The sequence below is a fragment of the Manis pentadactyla genome, chromosome Y (assembly GCF_030020395.1).
Source record: "Manis pentadactyla isolate mManPen7 chromosome Y, mManPen7.hap1, whole genome shotgun sequence".
Classification (NCBI taxonomy): Eukaryota; Metazoa; Chordata; class Mammalia; order Pholidota; family Manidae; genus Manis; species Manis pentadactyla.
The window spans coordinates 26,147,170-26,169,231 of NC_080039.1; the positions used below are offsets into that span (position 1 = coordinate 26,147,170).

The 22,062-nt window shown below is 38.9% G+C and overlaps 1 protein-coding gene across 2 annotated transcripts in view; it reads left to right on the plus strand.

Annotated features, from left to right (window-relative positions):
* The window catches only part of LOC130682133 (probable ubiquitin carboxyl-terminal hydrolase FAF-X), a 164,592-nt gene that overhangs the window by 63,276 nt on the left and 79,254 nt on the right, over nucleotides 1–22,062 (plus strand). For both annotated transcript variants that reach the window (XM_057496276.1, XM_057496275.1), the window contains exons 21-22: nucleotides 9,936–10,066; nucleotides 10,286–10,564. In XM_057496276.1, the coding sequence (XP_057352259.1) occupies nucleotides 9,936–10,066; nucleotides 10,286–10,564 (410 nt within the window). The remainder of the gene's footprint in view (nucleotides 1–9,935; nucleotides 10,067–10,285; nucleotides 10,565–22,062) is intronic.

Here is a 22,062-nt window from a genome sequence, read left to right on the forward strand (position 1 = left end):
CAGAAAGTTTGCTTAAATATGTATTAATTCACACTGTCAACATTGTGCAAATAGTATGAAAATATTGGGCTTAAAGTATGTTCTCAACATTGAAAAAAGAAAGACTGTATGTTTTAGTATCCTATGTTAGACCTATTTATACTAGATTTTAAAATTCCCTCCACTTTGATTAGCTTGTTTTTCTGTGAATTTTTTACTAAATTTCTCACATCCCTTCTAATAGTTTCTTAAAATAGCATAGCTAGCATGTGTTATATCATGTTTTCATGGTATTTCCTCCTGTTGTTCCTGTCTGGTTGTTCTCTTTGATACAGTTAACTGCTCTGAGACTAATTTATGTAACTTCCCTGTGGTGAATTCTCTGGTGCTCTTTTGTCTTAGGTATTTCTTGAGTCAGTCCTCATCTTGGTGAAGGCACACCCTCCAAAAAATGGGTACATGGGAAGCAGATTTTTTTTAACAGTTTTTCTGAATACAGTTAAACCCTCACTTGTAGTAGTATGGTTTCTTTGTGTTGTGCATAGAGTTGAAGATTGAAAATTTGTTCCATTACAGTTCCTTGGGAAGTGGGAAGTCTGAAGCCATAATTTCCTTTCTGTTTGGGAGCCTTTTTTTTTTTTTTGGTATCATTCATCTACAATTACAAGAGGAACATTGTGTTTACTAGATTCCCCCCATCACCACATTCCCCCCATATACCCCTTTACAGTCACTGTCCATCAGTGTGGAAGTCTTTTTTAAAGTGCTTGAATTCTGAAATCTTATGATGGATTTTTGTATGTGTTTTTTCTCTTCTGGGAGAGGCTACTCAACATTGTCAGTCAAAAGACTAACTACTTCACATGTGAATGTTTGCTTTTTTGGTGTTTTGCTCGTATGTACTTATGCTTCATTTATGCTTTTGAAATTTTTTATACTTGAGAAAGTGCTATTGGGATTAAGTCCATTTTGCATGAAATTTTGCCTTCCCTATTCTACGTTTTTTTTTTTTTTAATTAAGTTGATATAACAACATTTTTTACCTATTTGTTGTAATGTTTTTGTGGTTTTCTCCCCTGTTACTTCACATATGGTTCCGTTTCTTTTTTTTTTTTTTTTTGGACATTTCCAGTGTTACTGCTGTGATAGGACATTTGTGATCCATTAAACCTCATATTGTTAAAAAAAAAAAATGCACTCCAGAGCCTGTGTTACAAAGACCGGTAAAATTTTATTGCTGTAAAGTACTGAATTGTTCTGTATTAAGGCGAGTCAAGAGACTCAGACAGATTTTATTTCCAACAAAAATTCATGAAATTAAAGATGGTTACACCCGTACAAGTAAGTGAAATTCACTGTGGACTCTACTGATTGAATACACGTGATAGGGTCAGATTCTTTCCACAGAGTATTTGCTAATTAATAGTACAGTCAGTGAATAACTATATGGTATACACATACCTTATTGCACAAGCTTTGTAAATCTTTCTTCCTCAGTCTTTTTCTGTTTCACATATACTGTTTCCATGCAAAGTTAACATTTTAGCAGATTCCACTCATGTTGTACTGAAGTAGTGTTTTCTCAACTTCCTTGACAATATTTACTTATGTAGTTGTTATATGCAGGTTGTATTTTAGTCACTAAAGAGTTGACATTGACTCAGCCTAAGCAACTACTGAGCAGCAGCATTAATCTATCAACTCATCATGGACCAGGAAAAATGAGTCATTTTTGTTTTTATTTTCTTACTGTGGTAAAAATATGTATGACAGAATCTGCCATTCAGTTACTTATGAATGGATAATTGAGTAGCATTGATTATATGCACAATATTCTACAGTTATATTATGATCACCACTGTTTCTAGTGCCATTTTTTTTTAACTTACATCTCCAATGCTCTCAACTCTGTAATTTTTTCTTGCCAAAAGACTAATACTTTTAAAGAAGTTTATTTTCTGTGTACATATTTCTTCAACTGCTGCAATCGGCCATACTTAATGTCCTTATTAAAGTTAAATGGCTTTTATTTTTTATCTACCAAATGAACAGATTTCCCTACTCCAGCTCTGGAATCAGCCATTTTTTTGAAACCCAGTTACTACTAGTGTTAAATGATCTGTAGAAGCTAAGTCGTGGGTGCTAAGTGTTCATTGCGTTAACATATATGTTGCTGCTCGCATCTCCTCACAGTAAACAGAAGTAGGAATTACATATATGTATATATACATATGCTCATTTTCTCACCTGCTGTATGAAAGTCTGTGTATCTATCTACACAAAAATGATGCGATCACACCAATGCTTCTAAGTACAGTCCAATACTTGAGTCTACTTTTGTTTTCTCTCTTTTTATATTTGAAACTTAACTTCTGGCAGTGACAAACCTCATTCCATCTTATCCTTTCATAGGTATTCTTACTTAATTAATCTTACCTCTCTATTAGCATTCTTCTCCATATTCTCTCACAGAGCCTGACCTGCATCACTTCTTAAGGTTGTCCTTCCACATAAAACAATTGTTTTTAATTTATTTTGATATCATTAATGTACAATTACATGAAACAATATTATGATTACTAGACTCCCCCTATTATCATATCCCCCCATATGCCCCATTACAGTCACAGTCCGTCAGCGTACTAAGATGCTAAAGAATCATTACTTGTTTTCTCTGTATATACTACATTTCCCGTGTCCTACCCCCTGCTACATTATGTGTGCTAATCATAATGCCCCGTTTTCTTTCCCTCTTATCCCTCAATTCCCTCCCATCCTTCCCAGTCCCTTTCCTTTTGATAATTGTTAGTCCATTCTTGAGTTCTGTGAGTCTGCTGCTGTTTTGTTCCTTCTGTTTTCACTTTGTTCTTATACTCCACAGATGAGTGAAATCATTTGGTACTTGTCTTTCTCCATCTGACTTATTTCACTGAGTGTAATACCCTCTCGCTCCATCCATGTCGTTGCAGATGGTACACTTTGTTTTCTTCTAATGGCTGAGGTACTCCATTGTGTATATGTACCACATCTTCTTTATCCATTCATCTACTGATGGACACTGACGTTGCTTCCATTTCTTGGCTGTTGTAAATAGTGCTGTGATAAACGTAGTAGTGCATATGTATTTCTCAAGCGGAGCTGTTGCAATCCTAGGGTAAATTCCTAGGAGTGGAATTCCTGGGTCAAATGGTATTTTTACTTTGAGTTTTTAAAGGAGCCTCCGTATTGCTTTCCACAATGGTTGAACTAGTTTACATTCCCACCAGCAGTGTAGGAGGGTTCGCCTTTCTCCACATCCTCGCCAACATTTGTTGTTGTTTGACTTTTGGATGTTGGCCATCGTAACTGGTGTGAGGTGATATCTCATTGTGGTTTTAATTTGCATTTCTCTGATGATTAGCGATGTGGAGCATCTTTTCATGTGCCTGTTGTCCAACTGAATTTCTTCTTTGGAGAAGTGTCTGTTCAGGTCGTCTGCCCATTTTTTAATTGGTTTGTTTGCTTTTTGTTTGTTGAGCTGTGTGAGCTCTTTATGTAATTTGGATGTCAACCCTTTATCAGATATGTCATTTATGAATATATTCTCCCATACTGTAGGATGTCTTTGTGTTCTATTGATGGTGTCCTTTGCTCTACAGAAGCTTTTTAGTTTGGTATAGTCCCACTTTTTCATTTTTGCTTTTGTTTCCCTTGCCCAGGGAGAAATGTTCATGAAGCAGTTGCTCATGTTTATGTCCAATAGATTAGAGTTTTTTGGTTGCACGACTTACATTCAGGTCTTTGATGCATTTTGAGTTTACTTTTGTGTATGGGGTTAGACAGTATTCCAGTTTCATTCTCTTAAATGCACCTGTCCAGTTTTGCCAACACTAGCTGTTGAAGAGGCTGTCCTTTCCCCATGGTATACCCATGGTTCCTTTATCGTATTTTAATTGACCATATATGCTTGGGTTTATATCTGGACTCTGTATCCTGTTTCACTGGTCTATGGGTCTGTTCTTGCGCCAGTACCAAATTGTTTTGATTACAGTGGCTTTGTAGTAGAGCTCGAAGTCAGGAAGCGCAACTCCCCCTGCTTTATTCTTCCGTCTCAGGATTGCTTTGGCTATATAGGGTCTTTTGTCATTCCAATTGAATTTTAGGACCATTTGCTCTAGTTCATTGAAGAATGCTGTAGGTACTTTGATAGGGATTGCAGTGAATCTGTTTATTGCTTTATGCAGGATGGCCATTTTGACAATATTAATTCTTCCTAGCCAAGAGCATGGAATGAATTTCCATTTATTACTGTCCTCTTTAATTTTTCTTAAGAGTGCCCCGTAGTTTGCAGGTATAGGTCTTTCACTTGCTTGGTTAGGTTTGTTCTTGGGTATTTTATTCTTTTTGATGCAATTGTGAATGGAATTGTTGTCCCGATTTCTCTTTCTGCTATTTCATCATTAGTGTACAGGAAAGCAACAGATTTCTGTGTATTAATTTTGTATCCTGCAACTTTGCTGAATTCAGATTTTAGATCTGGTTGTTTTGGAGTGGATTCTTCAGGGTTTCCTATGTACAGTATCATGTAGTCTGCAGACAGGGACAGTTTAACTTCTTCCTTTCCAATCTGGATGCCTTGTATTTCTTTGTATTGTCTGATTGCCATGGCTGGGACCTCCAAAACTATGTTGAATAAAAGTGGGGAGAGTGGGCGTCCTTGTCTTGTTCCCGATCTTAAAGGAAAAGCTGTGTGTCTGTCATATATGGCCTTCATTGTGTTGAGGCGCTTGCCCTCTGTACCCATTTTGTTGAGAGATTTTATCATGAATGAATGTTGAATTTTGTCGAATGCTTTTCCAGCGTCTATGGAGATGATCATGTGGTTCATGTGGTTTTTGTCCTTCTTTTTGTCGATGGTAGTGGCTGATGATGGATTTTTGGATGCTGTACCATCCTTGCATCCCTGGGATGAATCCCACTTGATCATGGTAGATGATCCTTTTGATGTATTTTTGAATTCTGTTTGCTAATATTTTGTTGAGTATTTTTGCATGTGTGTTCATCAGGGATATTGGTCTGTAATTTTCTTTTTTTGTGGGGTCTTTGTCTGGTTTTGGTATTGGAGTGATGTTGGCTTCCTAAAATGAGTTTGGGAGTATTCCCTCCTCTTCTACTTTTTGGAGAACTTTAAGGAGGATGGGTGTTAGGTCTTCACTAAATGTTTGATAAAATTCAGTGGTGAAGTCATCTGGTCCAGGAGTTTTGTTCTTAGCTAGTTTTTTGGTTACCAGTTCAGTTTCTTTGTTGGTATTTGGTCTATTCAGATTTTCTGTTTCTTCCTTGGTCAGCCTTGGAAGGTTTTATTTTTCCAGAAAGTTGTCCATTTCTTCTATGTTATCCAGTTTGTACCATATAATTTTTCATAGTATTCTCTCATAATTCTTTGTATTTCTGTGTTATCCGTAGTGATTTTTCCTTTCTTATTTCTGATTCTGTTTATGTGTGGAGACTCTCTTTTTTTCTTGATAAGTCTGGCTAGGGTTTATCTTTTTTGTTTATTTTCTTGAAGAATCAGCCCCCCCTTTCATTGATTCTTTCAATTGTTTTATTCTTCTCAAATTTATTTATTTCTGCTTTAATCTTTATTATGTCCCTTCTTCTACTGACTTTGGGCCTCATTTGTTCTTCCTTTTCTAGTTTGATTAATTGTTAGTTTAGAGTGTTCATTTGGGATTGTCCTTCTTTCCTGAGGTTGGCCTGTATTGCAATATATTTCCCTCTTAGCGTTGCCTTTGCTGCGTCCCACAGATTTTGTGTTATTGAATTATGGGTGTCATTTGTCTCTGTATATTGCTTGATCTCTTGTTTTTATTTGGTCACTGATCCATTGATTGATTAGGAGCATGTTATTAAGCCTCCATGTGTTTGTGGGCTTTTTCGTTTTCTTTCTGTAATTTATTTCTAGTTTCATACCTTTGTGATCTGAGAAGCTGGTTGGTACAATTTCAGTGTTTTGGAATTTATTGAGGTTCTTCTTGTGGCCTAGTGTATGATCTGTTCTTGAAAATGTTCCATGTGCACTTGAGAAGAAAGTGTATCCTGTTGCTTTTGGATTCCTTCCACATAAAATTTAAGCAAAGCACTACTAAAAACAATAATTCGTGTCTTTTAGAGATAACCTGGACTGCCCACTCAGTAATGTCAGTGTACTGTATATGTACTCTTTTGATATGTATTAAACATTTCGAAATGGTAAAAGAGGAATAAATACCATAGAGGTAAGGCCACTGAATGAAAGTGGAAATCTGAAAAAAGGGGGACATAGAAGGAAGTGTGGGTCAAGAGCAATACAAAGATGGGAATAATTTTCTTATGGTAGAGCTGAAAGAGCTTGAACAAGTGTAGCTGTCAAGCTAATGCCTTTTTTTTCTTCTTAATTGAATGTTACTTACGTGTCACTGTTCTGGCTCCCCTTCTTCAGGGAACTCTTATCTGAACAAGCTAAACTTCTGTATTATACTGTCATTATTCCCCTGTTTGCCAATTGAATATGACCTAATTAGTGTTCAGAAGTGTGTTTGTGTACGACAGGCTGTATTACTTGTTTTCTGCTATTATTGATAGGTTTCCTGTTTCGTTCTCTTCCCTACATGGCCACTTGTTTCCACTGAAATAATTTTTCATTATTACAAAGCCAACTTTTTATATTGTACTAAATTTAAAGCTACATAACATAATACACCTCATTTTGTGTTTCCAGAGAACAAGGATATTCTTTTATGTATCCATAGAAGACTTTATGTAGATCAGAATGTCTAACATCTTTGATACTTTTGAAAACTAACCAGTTGTTTTTTGTACATTCTGTCGAATTGGGCTTTGTATGCTTTCTCGTTATCATGTCATTTAAAAAATATTTTGGTACAATTCACTTTAACAAAAACTTTACTGTCTTAATGTGTTATTTTTTATTAAGTGTATTTCTATTGTGCAGGAAACCTCCAAAACTTTTCCCGCTTAAAAAACTGGAACTCTATACCCATTAAACAAAAATTCTCCATTTATCCTCTTCTCCTAGCTCCTAGCAACCAGTATTCCACTTAATTAATGAGGTTTTAACTTCTCTGGATACCTTATATAAGTGGTCTCATACAGTCTCTCTTTTTATGTGACTAGTGGCTTGTTCATTTCGCCTGATGTCCTTAAAATTCATCCATGTGTAAAGTATGGCCGATTTGATTTCCTTTCTTTTTAAGGCTGAGTCTATTCCACTGTAGGCTTGTAATTTCGGGCTAGCTCCCTGTGCACTAGGGGAAACTTCAAACCGTTCAGGGGAGGGCTCTTGACTTTGAACGGGAAAGAACTCTTGAGCAGGTCAGACAAGTGTAGGTAAGGAAGGAATTCATTAAAACGAGAGCAGCAGCCACACAGGCAGCAGAGAGAAGGAAGAGCAGAGGGAGGACAGGGAAGTTCACTGAACTCCTCTTCCGTTCATGGAAAATCTTTTGCTAACTCCTAAAGCCAGGGTCACCTGGTATCTGGTATGATCCTGAATCCATATGGCACGAGAACTAAGTCCCTACCACCCCAGGATTTTGGGGAGGCACAGAGCACTGGATGTAGTGAGATTATGTTCTGATAACTTACAAAAGGCAATCAGGAGATTTTCAGGCAGGCTGCTAAAGAGCATGATCATACAGCTGCAGCCCTGTCCCGGTCACTCAGGTGGCAAGTACCTGCAAGTCAAAATCAGAGATCTCAGTAGTCCCTCCCTACTTGTTTGAAGTAAAAAAAAGGAGCATGAAGACTTGTACTGAAGTCCAGAAAATAGGATGTGAAATGGCGAAGTGGCAAGAACACTTCTACTGGAAAAGTGAAGAGACAAAACACAGTTAGGTTGAGCAGTAAGAAGTCTTTATTTCAGGCAAAAGTACACACTTGAAGAAAGGGGAGTGCAGGCAACCCCAAAGAGGAGATGCACTTTAAGGCTTAGAATTCGGATTTTTAAGGGTTTCAGGAGTGGGGCAATAGACTATGGGTGGTGGAGGTGCAGGCTTGACAAGTGGTCTCATGAATGTCTGTCTATTGTGGGAGACATTATGTTGTCTGTAGAATGTCCTCTAGATATTCTGTCAGATAAACTTAAAACACAAGGAATTTATTGATCCTGTTCTTCTCTACAATAGTGGTTATTCTCAAGCAGTGGGGACATGTCATTTAGGAGTGCTTGCCTTGCCTTAAAATAGTCTGTTACTGTCTGATTGCCATAAAGTATGTTAGTAATCTAACCCCTTTTACTGACTGGTGTTTAAAATAGAATGAATCAGCCTCAGATGTACTCTCTCTTGTTCTTACTGTACTTTTTATATATCAGTATTTACCTTTATTATTGAGTCCCCCACCATACCCCATTGCAGTCACTGTCCATCAGTGTAGTAAGACTTGCAAAATATATACATTTTTAGGTATAGGCAAAAACAATTAATCATAATGCTAGTCCCATGTCCCTACCCTACCTCAGCAACAAATTTTTGTTGATCAATTCATCTGTCAGCATATGCCTAATGTTCCCCTGTTTAGGCTATTATTAATAATGCTGGTATGGACAATTTTGCACAAGTTTTGGTCTGGGCATATACTTGCACTTTTCTTGGATGTAGACTTGGGAGAGAAATTGCTGGTCAATAACAGTAATCTTGTGTGTGACATCAGGGAAGTGCCAAATTGTACTTCAAAGTAGGTGCCCCATTTTTTCTGTTCTCTCAAGTAAGATACAGGGGTCCTAATTCGTATCACCAGTTTTCACCAATACCTGTCACTGTTTTTAATATCATCATCTCATCATAGTTGTGTTTTTAAGTGGCCTCTCGTTATGGCTTTGATCTGTCCCTGTTGGCTAATGATGCTGAGTATTTTTTCATGTGCTTATGAGCCATATGTGTGTCTTGGAGCAGTATCTAGTCACAGCCTTTGCTTGTATTTTTAATTAGATTATCTGTCTTACTCCATTGTAAATGTTCTTGATACATTCAGATACAAGTCCTCTTTGACTTACGAATACTTCCTCCCATTCTGGGCGTTCTGTTTTCACTCTCCAAGTAGTATCCTCTGATGCACAAAAGACTTAGTTTTGACATAGTCCCTCTTACTTATTTTTCCTCTTGTTACTTGCACTTTGGGCATTGTATGTAAGCAGTAATCTCTAATACAGAATCATTTGTTTTTCCAAGAGGGGATTATCTTTTTATTGTGTCTTCTGATTATGCGTTTGTGGGTTTTTCTATGCCCAATTGTCTCTGTAATATGAAAGGAAATACAAGCTTTTCCTAACTTCTAGGTATACTTTAGGAAACAGTCTCTTACGCTGTTTTGTTTTTAAGTTACATCTTCTCTTGAAAGTTATTTAATTTTATTTCATTAAAGGATCAACAGTTCAAGCATAATGTTACCATAAGAGGCAAATCATTGAGATCTTGGTGGGAGGAGCTTGTGTTATTTGAGTTTCAAAAACGAATTCCTCTTCAGTGTGGGGTTTTTGTTTTCTTTTTCTTTTTCCAGTAGATGAAGCACGTGTTGATTTGAGGTCTCTAGATAGGAAACTGTTGCCTTTGTATTTTGGTTGGTGATTAAAGAGCCCTAGTTGATCATTCGGGAGTCCAGTACTGGTTGTCTTGTAACATTTGATCTCAGAAATGATATTTATTGATGTTCCATATTCAAAATAAACTCTTGAATGTATCAAATGTGAGATGTTAAGAACATATGTATTGCCTTACTACACTGATGGACAGTGACTGCAATGGGGTATGGCGGGGGACTCAGTAATAAAGGTAAATGTAAAAACCACATTGTTTTTCTTGTGGAACCTTCATAAGAGTGCATAATAATGACACCTTAATGAAGAGTTAATTAAATTGTTTTTAAAAGAACATTATATATTGTATTTTACTCTGGGCTGTGTCTGGTTTTTTTGACAGATAGCATAACAATAGGAAAATTAAGAACTGTTTGTTTGGACCATGCAAAACTTGGAGAAAATATCCTTGAACCGTCTCTTGATTCACTTTTCTGTGGTCCTTCTGCCTCCAGAGTGCTATACCTAACAGAGGTTGGTGTTTTTCCTATTCAAAACTATAATTTCTACATCATACAGTGATATGAAGAACATATGTAAGATTTTGAAATAATTTGAATTAGTTAATTGTTTCAAATTATTATGTGAAACAGTGAAGAATTTCTTAGTTTCAATAAAGGAAATGGAAGTTATAGATTCATTTTTTATTACCCTTTAATGCAGTTTTCATCCCACGCCCCCTTTTCTTTCTAGGTAGTTTATGTCCTGTTAATGCCTGCTGGTGCATCTTTGGCAGATGATTCCCCTGACTTTCAGTTTCACTTCTTGAAAAGTGGTGGCTTATCCCTTGTACTGAGTATGCTAACAAGTAATAACTTCCTGCCAAATACAGATACGGAAACTCGGAGAGGTGCTTACTTCAATAGTCTTAAAATAGCTAAACTGTTGTTAACTGCCATTGGCAGTGGCCATGTTCGAGCTATAGCAGAAGCATGTCAGCCAGCTGCAGATGGTGCAGATACCATAAAAACGGTACATTTTTAAAATCTTTAAAACGAGTTGTGTTTAATACTTAATTTTTTAAAATTTAACTTCTCAGTGGCTCTTTAGAGAATGCAAATTTAAGTCAATATGTTGTTGTATTTGTACTGAAATGTATAGGTATTCTTTAAGGATTATATTAATCTCAGAGGACGCCTCATCCCTTTACATCCTTTTTGAGCTTCAGTTGTTTGCCTCATAAAAACTGTAGCTGAATATTTTAATTCATACCTGAAAGATATTTAAAAAACAGTAATGGTAACAGAAATATTTAATCAGCATGTTGCCCATCTCTCCTCTGCCGTGACTAACATAACCACCACAACTAACAAAGACTCTTGGACATGCATCAAGGTATCATCCTTGATGCATGTCATTGAATTTTCTTAAGATATGCTGAGATTTAATGCGTGGATAGAATGTAGCGTCCAGTTCGCACTAACTTTTGAGTTCTTTTATTTACATTACAAGTGAAAGTTTTATTAAATTACCGGCTGAAGGTAAAATGGTTTGGGGTGAATAATTTTAGAAATGAGCTTGATTCTTAGGGAAATTTGAATAATGGCTACACCTATGATATTTAGAATTTTCATTATTTTACGTAGGATTATAGTGTTGTAGATTTTGTTTCAAAGAAAGAATCATGCTAAGGCATTTCAAATAAAATAAACTGCCTGGGATTTTCTAAAATAATTCTGGGGAGGTAGGCACAGTTAATGTGTATTGATACAGTGAAACAAGTTGGCCTTTTACTGATAATTATTGAAACAAAGTAATGTGTACTTAATGGTTATTCGCACAGTTAACCTTTGAAGAATACAGGGGTTTAGGAGCAGTGATACCCCTGCCAGCCCAACACAGTCAAAAATCTGTGTGTAACTTTTGATCCACCAAAAACTTGACTAATAGCCTACTGTTGACTTCCTATTTTGTAAGTCAAAATTAAAATCTAAAAAAATTTTAAAAAGTGTAAATCTGAAGAGGTAAAATAATTTGGTCCAAATAAGAAAAATGACCTCAGAATAGCTCAGTGAGTAAACAGACTGCACCTATTCTTTCTGCTCTTCTAACTTTTTTTTCGGTCTACTTATTCTATCAATAATTAAGAGTCATGTTAAACATTTCCAACTGTAAAATGGAAGAACACCAGTCCTGAACAGTTGTGAGAGGACTAGAATGGCTTAGCCTGTTACCAACAAGATCATCCACATGGTGCTAAAGACCTATAGTGTGCAGTAAGATAGGAAAAAATGGGGCAGAGATGGTGATTAAAAGGAGGCATAAGGGAGTTTTCTGGAGAACTAGCCTCTTTCTTTATTTGGGTGGTGGTTATATAGGTGTGTTCAGTTTACGAACACTCATAATAAATCTGTACTTCTTACATACATATATTCATGAATAAATAGTTAAAGGATGGAAGAACAGATTAGAAAAATTTTTCCATCTGTAATTGTGGGTTTGTCTATTTTTCCCTTTAGATTTGTCAAATTTCCTTTCATGTATTTTTCAAGTATTGTTTGGTACATCTACATTTATGATTGTTATGTCTTTGTGACAAATTATTTCAACTTGGTGTTCCTTTTTATTTTTTGTAATATTTTTGTTCTTAAATCTACATAATATGATCTTTTTGTTTTTAATTAAAGCATCAATGATACACAATCTTGTGATGGTTTCAAATTCACAATACATTGCTTCAACATTCACCTATACTATCAGTCCTCACCACCTCCAGTGTGGTCACTGTTCGTCATTGAACTCAGATATTACAGAGTCATTACATCATTACCTGTGTTCTCCATAAGTACTACCGTCCCATGACCAACATGGATCGTGATTGCATTATTGTGCCCCTTAGTCCCCTTCTCTCACCCCCCGCACCCATCCCAGCCCTCCCTTTTGGTAACCACAACTCCCTTCATGGTGTCTATGGTCTAGTGCTGTTCTGTTCCTTCTCTTTTGCTTCCTGCTTATGCTCCACAAATGAGTGAAATAATTTGGTACTTGTCTTTCTCCATCTGGCTTATTTCACTGAGCGTAATACCCTCTAGCTCCATCCATGTTGTTGCAAATGGTAGGATTTGTTTTCTTCTTATGGCTGAATAGTAATCCATTGTGGATTTGTACCACATCTTCTTTATCCATTCATGTACTGAAGGACACTTAGGTTGCTTCCATATATGGGCTATTGTATACAGTGCAGCAATAAGCATAGGGGTGCATACGTCTTTTTGAATCAGTGGTCTTGATTACTTCAGGTAAATTCCTAGAAGTGGAATTACTGAGTAAAATGGTATCTCTGTTTTAGTTTTTTGAGAAATCTCCATATTACTTTCCACAGTGGTTGAACCAATTTCCATTCCCATGAACAGTGTCAGAAGGCTCCCCTTTCTCCACGTCCTTGCCAGCATTTGTTGTTTCTTGGATAGCATTGTCTGTTGGATAGTGGCTTTCCTAAGTGGTGTGATGTGGTAACTCATTGTGGTTTTATTTTTCATTTCCCTGATGATTAGCAATGTGGAGCATCCTTACATGTGCCTATTGGCCATCTGTATTTCTTTGGAGAAGTATCTGTTCAGATGCTTCACCCAATTTTTCCATCGGGTTGTATGTTACGGAGTGTTAAGGCATGTGAAGTCTTTACGTAGTTTGGATATTAACTCCTTATCAGATGAATCATTTAGAAATACATTCTTCCATACTGCAGGATGCCATATTGTTCTGCTGATGGTGTTGTTTGCTGTACAGAAGCTTTTCAGTTTGTCGTAGTCCCAGTTGTTCATTTTTTATTTTGTTCCCTCACCAAGGAGATGTGTTCAGGTAAAGGTTGCTCATGTTTATGTTCAAGAGATTCTCACCTATGTTTCTTTCTGAGAGTTTTATAGCATCATGACTTACATTCAGGTCTTTGATCCATTTTGAGTTTTACTTTTGTGTATAATGTTAGACAGTCATCCAGTTCATTCTTTTACATATGGCTGTCCTGTTTTGCCAACACAAGAGGCTGACTTTTCCCCATTGTATATTCATGGCTCCTTTAACATAACTTATAATTGACCATATGTGTGTGGATTTACTTCTGAGCTCTCTATTCCTTTCCATTCATCTATGGGTCTGTTCTTGTGCCATTACCAAACTGTTTTGATTACTGTGGCTTTGTAGTAGAGCTTGAAATTAGAGAGTGTAATCCCTCCCAGCTTTGTTCTTCCTTCTCAGGATTGTTTTGGCTGTTCAAGGTCTTTTGTGGTTTCACACTTAATTTTATGATTATTCTGTCTAGATCTTGAAAAATGCCATTGGTATTTTCATAGGTATTGCATTGGATCTGTAAATTACTTTGGGCAAGATGGCCATTTTGACGATATTAATTCTTCCTGTCCATGAGCACAGGATAGATTTCTATTTATTGGTGTCTTAATTTCTCTCACGAGTACCTTGTTTTCAGAGTAAAGGTATTTCACCTCCTTGGTTAAGTTTATTCCCAGGTATTTTATTCTTTTTGATGCAGTTGTAAATGGGGTTGTTTTCCTGTTTTTTCTTTCTGCTAATATGTTGCTACTATAAAGGAATGTACCATATTTCTGTGTATTAATTTTATATCCTGTAACTTTGCTGAATTCAGTTATTAGTTGTAACTATTTTTGGTGGACTCATTAGGGTTCTCTACATATAACACCATGTCATCTACAAATAGTGACAGTTTAACTTCTTCCCTATCAATTTTGATGCCTTTGTCTCTTGGTGATTTTTTTTGCTGTGGCTAGGATCTCCAGCCACTTTTATGTTGAACACAAGTGGTCAGAGTGGGCATCCTTGTCTTGTTCCTGATGTTAGAGGAAAACCTTTCAGCGTTTTGCTCTTAAAAGGATTATTTTGACCGTGGGTTTGTTGTGTATGGCCTTAATTATGTTGAGGTATGTACCCTCTATGCCCATTTAATTGAGAGTTTTTCTCATGAATAGATGTTGAGCTGTGTCAAATGCTTTTACAGCATCAATTGAGACGATGGTGTGATTTTTGTCATCCTCCTTGTTGATGTGATGTGTGATACTGATTTACTTTCAAATATTGTATGATCCTTGCCTCCCTGGAAGAAATCTCACTTGGTCATGATGGTTGATCTTTTTGATATGTGTTTGAACTTTGTTTGCTAATAATTTCTTGAGGATTTGTGCATCTGTTCATAATGAATATTTGTCTCTAATTTTCTTTTTTTGTGGTGTCCTTGTCTGGTTTTGGTATCACAGTGATGCTCGTTTTGTAGAATGAGTTTGGGAGTATTCCTTCCTCTTGTACTTTTTGAAATGCTTTAAGAAGGATGGGTATTAGGTCTTTAAATGTTTGATAAAATTCAGCCATGAAGCCCATCTGGCCGGGAATTTTTGTTCTAGGTATTTCCTTGATTACCAATTCAACTTCAATCTTAGTATTGGTCTGTTCAGATTTTCTGTTTCTTCTTAGGTCAGTCTTGGAAGGTTGCATTTTTCTAGAATGTCCGTTTCTAGTAGGTCATTCAATTTATTGACATAGAATTTTTCATAGTATTTTCTAATAATTCCTTGTGTACCCATGGTGTCCTTTCTCATTTCTGATTATATTTATGTGTGTACATTTTCTTTTTTTCTTGGTATATCTGGCTAGGGGTTTATCTTTTTTATTTCCCCAAAGAACCAGCTCCAGATAGGCTCTGTGGTTTGCTCTTCTAGATTTTTATTTGTGCTCTGATCTTTATTATGTCCCTCTCACTGAGTTTGGGCCTTACTTCTTCTTCTTTTCTGGTTGCTTTGTGAGTTTAGACTTCTTATTTGGGATTGTTCTTCTTTCTTGAGGTGAGCCTACATATTGCTGTGTAGTTTCCTCTTAGAACTGCCTTTGCCACATCCCGCAGGTTTTGGGCTGTTTGTTTTCATTTGTCTCCATATATTGTTTGATCTCTTAATTTTATCATCGATCCACTGATTATTTATAAGAATGTTGCTTAGCCTCCATGTGTTTGTAGACTATTTTGTATTCTCTGTGTAATTTATGTCTAGTTTCATACCATTGTGGTCTGAGAGGCTGCTTGATAAAATTTCAGTCTATTGTAATTTATTGAGGGTCTTTTTGTGGCCGCCTCTGTGATCTGTGCTGGGAAATATCCCACGTGGACTTGAATGTGTGTACGGCTGCTTTTGGGCAGACTGTTCTGTAGATGTCTGTTAGGTCCATCTGTTCTAATGTGGTGTTCAGAGTCTCTGTCTCTTTATTTTCTGTCTAGTTGATCTGTTGGTGTGAGTGCTGTGTTAAAAGTCTCCTGATACAAATTTGTTGCATTCTGTCCACCTGTTTAATTCTGTGGTTCTGTGTTTTACATATTTAGGTGCTCCTCTTTTGAGGGCCTGATTATAATGGTTACATCCTCTTGTTGGACTGACCCCTTTCTCATTATGTAAGGCCCTTTTTGTATCTTGTTACTTGTTTTCTTTTGAAATCTCTTTAGTCACGTACTGGTATTGCTACTCCTGCTTTTTTCTGCCTATAATTCGTGTGAACTATCTTTGTCCCTTCCTTCACTTACATTCCATGTAGGTCCTTGAATCTGAGATGAGTTTCTTGTAGATAGCACATAGATGGTTCTTGTTTCTTCCTTTATTTTTGTATCATTAATGTACAGTTACCTGAGCAACATGGTTACTAGACTCCTCCCCATTTTCGAGTGCCGACCACAAACCCCATTACAGTCACTCTCCATCAGTGTAGTGATGCAATAGAATCACTACTTGTCCTCTCTGTGTTGTACAGTCTTCCCCATGAGTCCCCCACTATATTGTATCTCCTAATGATAATGCCCTTTTTATCCCCTTATCCCTCCGTTCCCACCCATCCTCCTCAGTCCCTTTCTCTTTGGTAACTTAGTCCAGTTTTGGGTTCTGTGATTCTGCTGCTCTTTTGTTCCTTCAGTTTTTCCTTTCTTTTTATTCACCACACATGAGTGTAATCATTTGATAGTTGTCTTTTTCCACCTGGCTTTTTTCACTGAGCAAAATACCCTCTAGCTCCATCCGTGCTGTTGCAAGTGGTAGGATTTCTTTTCTTCTTATGGCTGAATAATATTACATTGTGTATATTTACCACATCCTCTTTATCCATTCATGTAGTGTTGGACACTTAGGTTGCTTCTGATTCTAGGCATTGTAGGTAGCGCTGTGGTAAGCATAGGGGTGCCTATGTCTTTTTCAAGCAGGGCTGCTGCATTCTTAAGGTAAATTCCTAGGAGTGGAATTCCTGGGTCTAATGGTATTTCTATTTTGAGTTCTTTGAGTAACCTCCTTTCCTGTGGGAAACATACTGCTTTCCACAGTGATTGAAGTAACTTACATTCCCACCAGCAGTGTAGGAGGGTTCCCCTTTCTCCACATTCTCGCCTACATTTTCATAGTTTCTCTTTTGGATGGTGGGCGTCCTGACTGGTGTGAGCTGATAATCGTACTGTGGTTTTAATTTTCATTTGTCTGATGATTAGCGATTTGGAGCACCTTTTCATGTGCCTAGTGGAGGTCTGAATTTGTTTGGAGAAGTGTCTGCTCAGCTCCTCTGCCCATTTTATGATTGGCTTATCTGCATTTTGCCTGTTGAGGTGTGTGAGCTCTTTATATAATTTGGATGTCAACCCTTTATTGGATATGTCATTCTCCCATACTGTAGGTTACCTTTTTGTTCTACTAATGGTGTCCTTTGCTGTACAGAAGCTTTTCGGCTTGAAGTAGTCCCACTTGTTCATGTTTGCTTTAGTTTCTGTTGCCCGGGGAGACATGTTCATGAAGAGGTCACTCATGTCCGTGTCCAAGAGATTTTTGGCTGTCTTTTCCTAAGAGTTTTATGGACAGTTCTCACGACTTACGTCCAGGTCTTTAATCCATTTCGAGTTTACTATTGTGTATGGGGTTAGACAATAATCCAGTTTCATTCTCTTGCATGTAGCTGGGCAGTTTTGCCAACACCAACTGTTGAAGAGGCCGTCATTTCCCCATTGTATGTCCTTGGCTCCTTTATTGTACGTTAGTTGACCACGTGCGTGTGGATTAATGTCTGGACTCTGTATCCTGTTCCACTGGTCTGTGAGTCTGTTCTTGTGCCAGTGCCAAATTGTCTTGATTACTGTGGCTTTAGTAGGGCTTGAAGTTGGGAAGTGAGGTCCGCCAACTTTACTCCTCCTTCTCTGGATTGCCTCGGCTCTTCGGGGTCTTTGGCCCCGAATTTTAACACTACTTGTTCCAGTTCGTTGAAGGAAGCTGTTGGTATTTTGATAGGGATTGCATTGAATCTGTATATTGCCTTAGGCAGGATGTTCGTTTTGACAAAATTATTCCACCTAGCCAAGAGCATGGGATGAGTTACCACTCGTTAGTGTCCTCTTTAATTTCTCTTAAGAGTGTCTTGTACTTCTCAGGGTATAGGTCTTTTGCTTGCTTGGTTAGGTTTATTTCTAGGTATTTTATTCTTTTTGATGCAATCATGAATGGAATTGTTTTCCTGATTTCTTTTTCTGCTAGGTCGTCCTTGGTGTATAGGAAATCAACAGATTTGTGTGTAGTAATTTTGTATCCTGGAACCTTGCTGAATTCATATATTAGTTCTAGTAGTTTTGGAATAGAGTCTTTTAGGTTTTTTCTGTACAGTATCATTTCAGCTGCAAATAGTGACAGTTTGACTTCTTCTTTACCAATCTGGAGTCCTTTTATTTCTTTGTTTTGTCTGATTGCCATGGGTAGGACCTCCAGTACTATGTTGAATAACAGTGGAGAGAGTGGGCGTTCCTGTCTTTTTCCTGATCTTGGGTGAAAAGCTTTGAGCTTCTCCGTGTTGAATATAATGTTGCCTGTGGGTTTGTCATATATTGCCTTTATTATGTTGAGATTCTATGGTTACTAGACTCCCCCCCGTCCTCAAGTCCCCACCCCATACCCCATTACAGTCACTGTCTGTCAGCATAGTAAGATGCTATACAATCTCTACTTGTCTTCTCTGTGTTGTAGAGCTGTCCCCATTCCTCCCCCCTACATTATGTCTGCTAATCATAATGCCCCTTTCCCCCCTTTGTCTCTCCCTTCCCAGCCATCCTCCCCAGTCCCTTTCCTGTTAGTCCATTCTTGGTTTCTGTGAGTCTGCTGATGTTTTGCTCCTTCAGTCTTTTTCTTTGTTTCTTATACTCCACATATGAGTTTAATCATCGGGAAGCAGTCTCTGGGATGATCTCCTGAGCTGCGGTAGTCAGGGCCGCCCTCAGGCTAGCCTAGAGGACTGCAGGGGCAGGGCTTCACACCCGTGCTGGTGTGTTCTCCTGAGAACAGCGCCTCTTCCTGCCTTCCAGATCTTGCTCCAGCTTCCGCTGCCTGTCCCAGTTAGCTGCATGCTTGCAGGAGACTCTGCGTGGTTGATGTTGGCGGGGCCACTCTCCGGCTGCTCCACAGCTCTGCCGGGTCAGCCGGTCTCCCTGCAGTGCTGCCCAGGGGGAATGAATGGCATGGTGCTTATCGCCGTGAGGGGCTTCGGGGCTGCTTTACTCCCCAGGGAGTTAGGGGGCCGGAAGTTTCTCAAGATTCCCAGCCTGCTGGGCAGAGTGTACTGGGACAATTTTGTTCCGCCGTTAAGCCCTTGTCCCTTTAAGAGATTTAAAAAGGGCCCGCTTCTCTCTTTTCCCAGGGCAGCTTGCTGTGGGGACCTGCTCGCAGTGTCTGTCTCGGAAGCTACCCTTCTGTTTCTCTAATGTCCAGCACACCATGCAATGTGTGTCTCTGCTCCCTGTGCAGATTACTAGGGCTGGTTATTTAGCAGGCCTGCCCTTCCACTCCCTCCCCACTCCAACTTCTTTTCTCCCACTGGTGAGCCGGGGTCGGGGGAACACTCGTTTCCTGCCGGGCTGCGACTTGTATCTTACCCTTTTCGTGAGATGCTGCGTTCTCGCAGATGTAGGTGTAGCCTGGCTATTGTGCTGTATCTTCTGGTCTCTCTCTCTTTTAGGAATAGTTGTATCTGTCGTAGTTTCAAAAATATGTATGGTTTTTGGAGATTTCCGCAGCCCTACTCTCACCACCATGCTGAGCCATCTCTCAGTTCTGGTTTCTTTATCCATTGTACCACTCTATATCTTTTGCTTGGTGCACTTAGTCCATTTACATTAAAGGTGATTATTGATTGATGTGTACTCATTACCATTGTAGGTTTTAAATCTGTGGTTACCAAAGGCTCAAGGGCAGCTTCTTTACTATCTAACTGTCTGCCTTAAATTGCTGAGTACTCTATTTCAGACACAGTCCAGAGGTACTTTTTTTTTCCTCCCTTTTTCCTCTTTCACACTTAACGTACTAGGTGTCATATTCCTCACTTTTTGTGTATTCCTTGACTGGTTTTGTGAGTAGTTGATTTAATTTCATATTTGCTGGTAATGAACTGGTCTACTACCTTTACTGTGAGTTTATTTTCACTGGTGACAGCTATTTCGACTTAGGAACATTTTCATCTAGAACAGTGCCTTGAACATATCCTCTAGGGCTGGAATAGTGGTGGTGTATTCCTCCAACTTTTGTTTATCTGAGTATTGTTGATTTCGTGCTTCAAATTTAAATGATTTTCTTGCCAGGTAGAATGTTCTTGGATGGAAGTCCTTCAGTTTCATTACATTAAACATATCATGCCACTACCTTCTGGCCTGTAAGGTTGCTGCTGAGCAGTGTGCTGAAAGCCTTACTGGATTTCATTTATAAGTTACCTTTTTTCTCTCTGGCTGTTTGCAGTGCTCTGTCCTTGATCCTTGCCATTTTAATTATTATATGTCATGTTGTTGCCTTCCTAAGGATCCTTTTGTTAGGGCTTTTCTTCTCTTCTGTGACCTGGGTGTAATTTCCTTCCCCAGATTGGTGAAGGTTCCAACACTTACTTCTTCAAAGAGAGTTTTTATCCCTTCAGAAAGACTTCTTATCCGTTTGTCTTTTCTCCTTCTGGTACCCCTGTTATGCTAATATTGTTCCGTTTGGTTTTGTCACAAAGCTCTCTTAATAAACTATTCTTTCTTTCCTAGTGATCCTTTTTCCTGTTTTTTGGCTGCACTGTTTACTTGCTCCCTAATTTCCTGATTATTTTTCATTTCTTCATCCTGTGAAAGCCTGCTATTAAATCCCCTTGTTGCATTTTTTTTTCAGATACTGTTTTATTCACCTCTGAGTGACTTTTTTGCAGGTTGTCTTTTTGTTGAGGTGTGCTCCCTTACTTCCTGAATATTTTTCTGTAGAGCCATGAGCATGTTTACAACTTCTACTTTGAAGTCTTTATCCAGAAGATTGGTGATTTCAGTTCCACTCAGCCCTCTTCCTGATGTTAGGTCTTACAGTTTTGTTTGGATCAAATTTCTCTGTCATCTCATATTTTCAGTGTTTCTTATGGAGTAGTAGATTTATGCAGGATGCCTCTAGTGCCCAGAATCTCTAAACAATTTTGCTTTCCGGTGCAGGAGCCCCAACTGTTGGTGTGCAGTAGGCTGGGTTCCTTTCGGTCTAGCTTGTAATGACCTGATTTTAGATGGGTTGTGTGAGCCGTCAGCTCATTGACACACAGTGAGAAGCCATGGGGCTGCTCTGCTGTAGTTGTTGTGAATGGAGCGACCCTTTCCCCAACCTGCAGCAATAGCATGATCTGCCGGCAAGTAGGGCAGGCGCCTCCTGGGAGGAAGGAGCCCCTGGGGCTGGCTGGCCAAAACAGGACTGAGAAAGCTGAGAGCATCTCCCTGTGACTCCCCAGCAGTGAGGTGTGACACCAGTGTCAGGGTAAATGGGCTGTTCACAGACCACATGTGGAGGGAAGAGCCTCAGGACTGCACCAATAGAGCTGCTGTGAGTAGAGCTGCTCTCCACCTGGCCTGCAGCAAAAGCACAGGTCACAGGCAGGTGGAACCAGTGCTTGCCGGGAGGAAGTAGCCTCCAGGGTATGGCTTCTGTGGGCAGATCCTCAGCTGGCCCAGTATAGGACCATGAAACCTGGGAGGGTCTCCCCCTGCCTATCTGGCAGCAAAGTATGACACCACCTCCAAGCCAAGTGGGCCATCCACAGGCCACGTGCTGCAAGGAGGAGCCTCAGGGCTGAGTTACCGGGGAGGGGAACAAAGCCTCCCTGTCTCCCAAGAGTTCCGAAGCTGTTAGGCTGAGGGTGGGCTGGGGAGGTATTTTCCACCTGCCTTTTCCAACCTCAGCAGAGAGCTCTGTGTAACCCTTACCCATCTAGCGCTCCTCTCATTGCTAGGAAGCCTTTCCAACTCCCTCTTTGCTTTTGTCTCAGGGAGACCAGTAGAACATGCCTATCCTCCACAAACAGCTGGAATCACTGCCTTCCAAGTGTTCATTCAGCCTGTCTGTTTTGTCCAGGCCCTCTAATTACTAGAGCACCATGTAGTGTGGGTTTCTGCTCCCAGATCTCTAGGGCAAGGTGTTCAGCAATCATGGGTTCCTACACACGCCCGG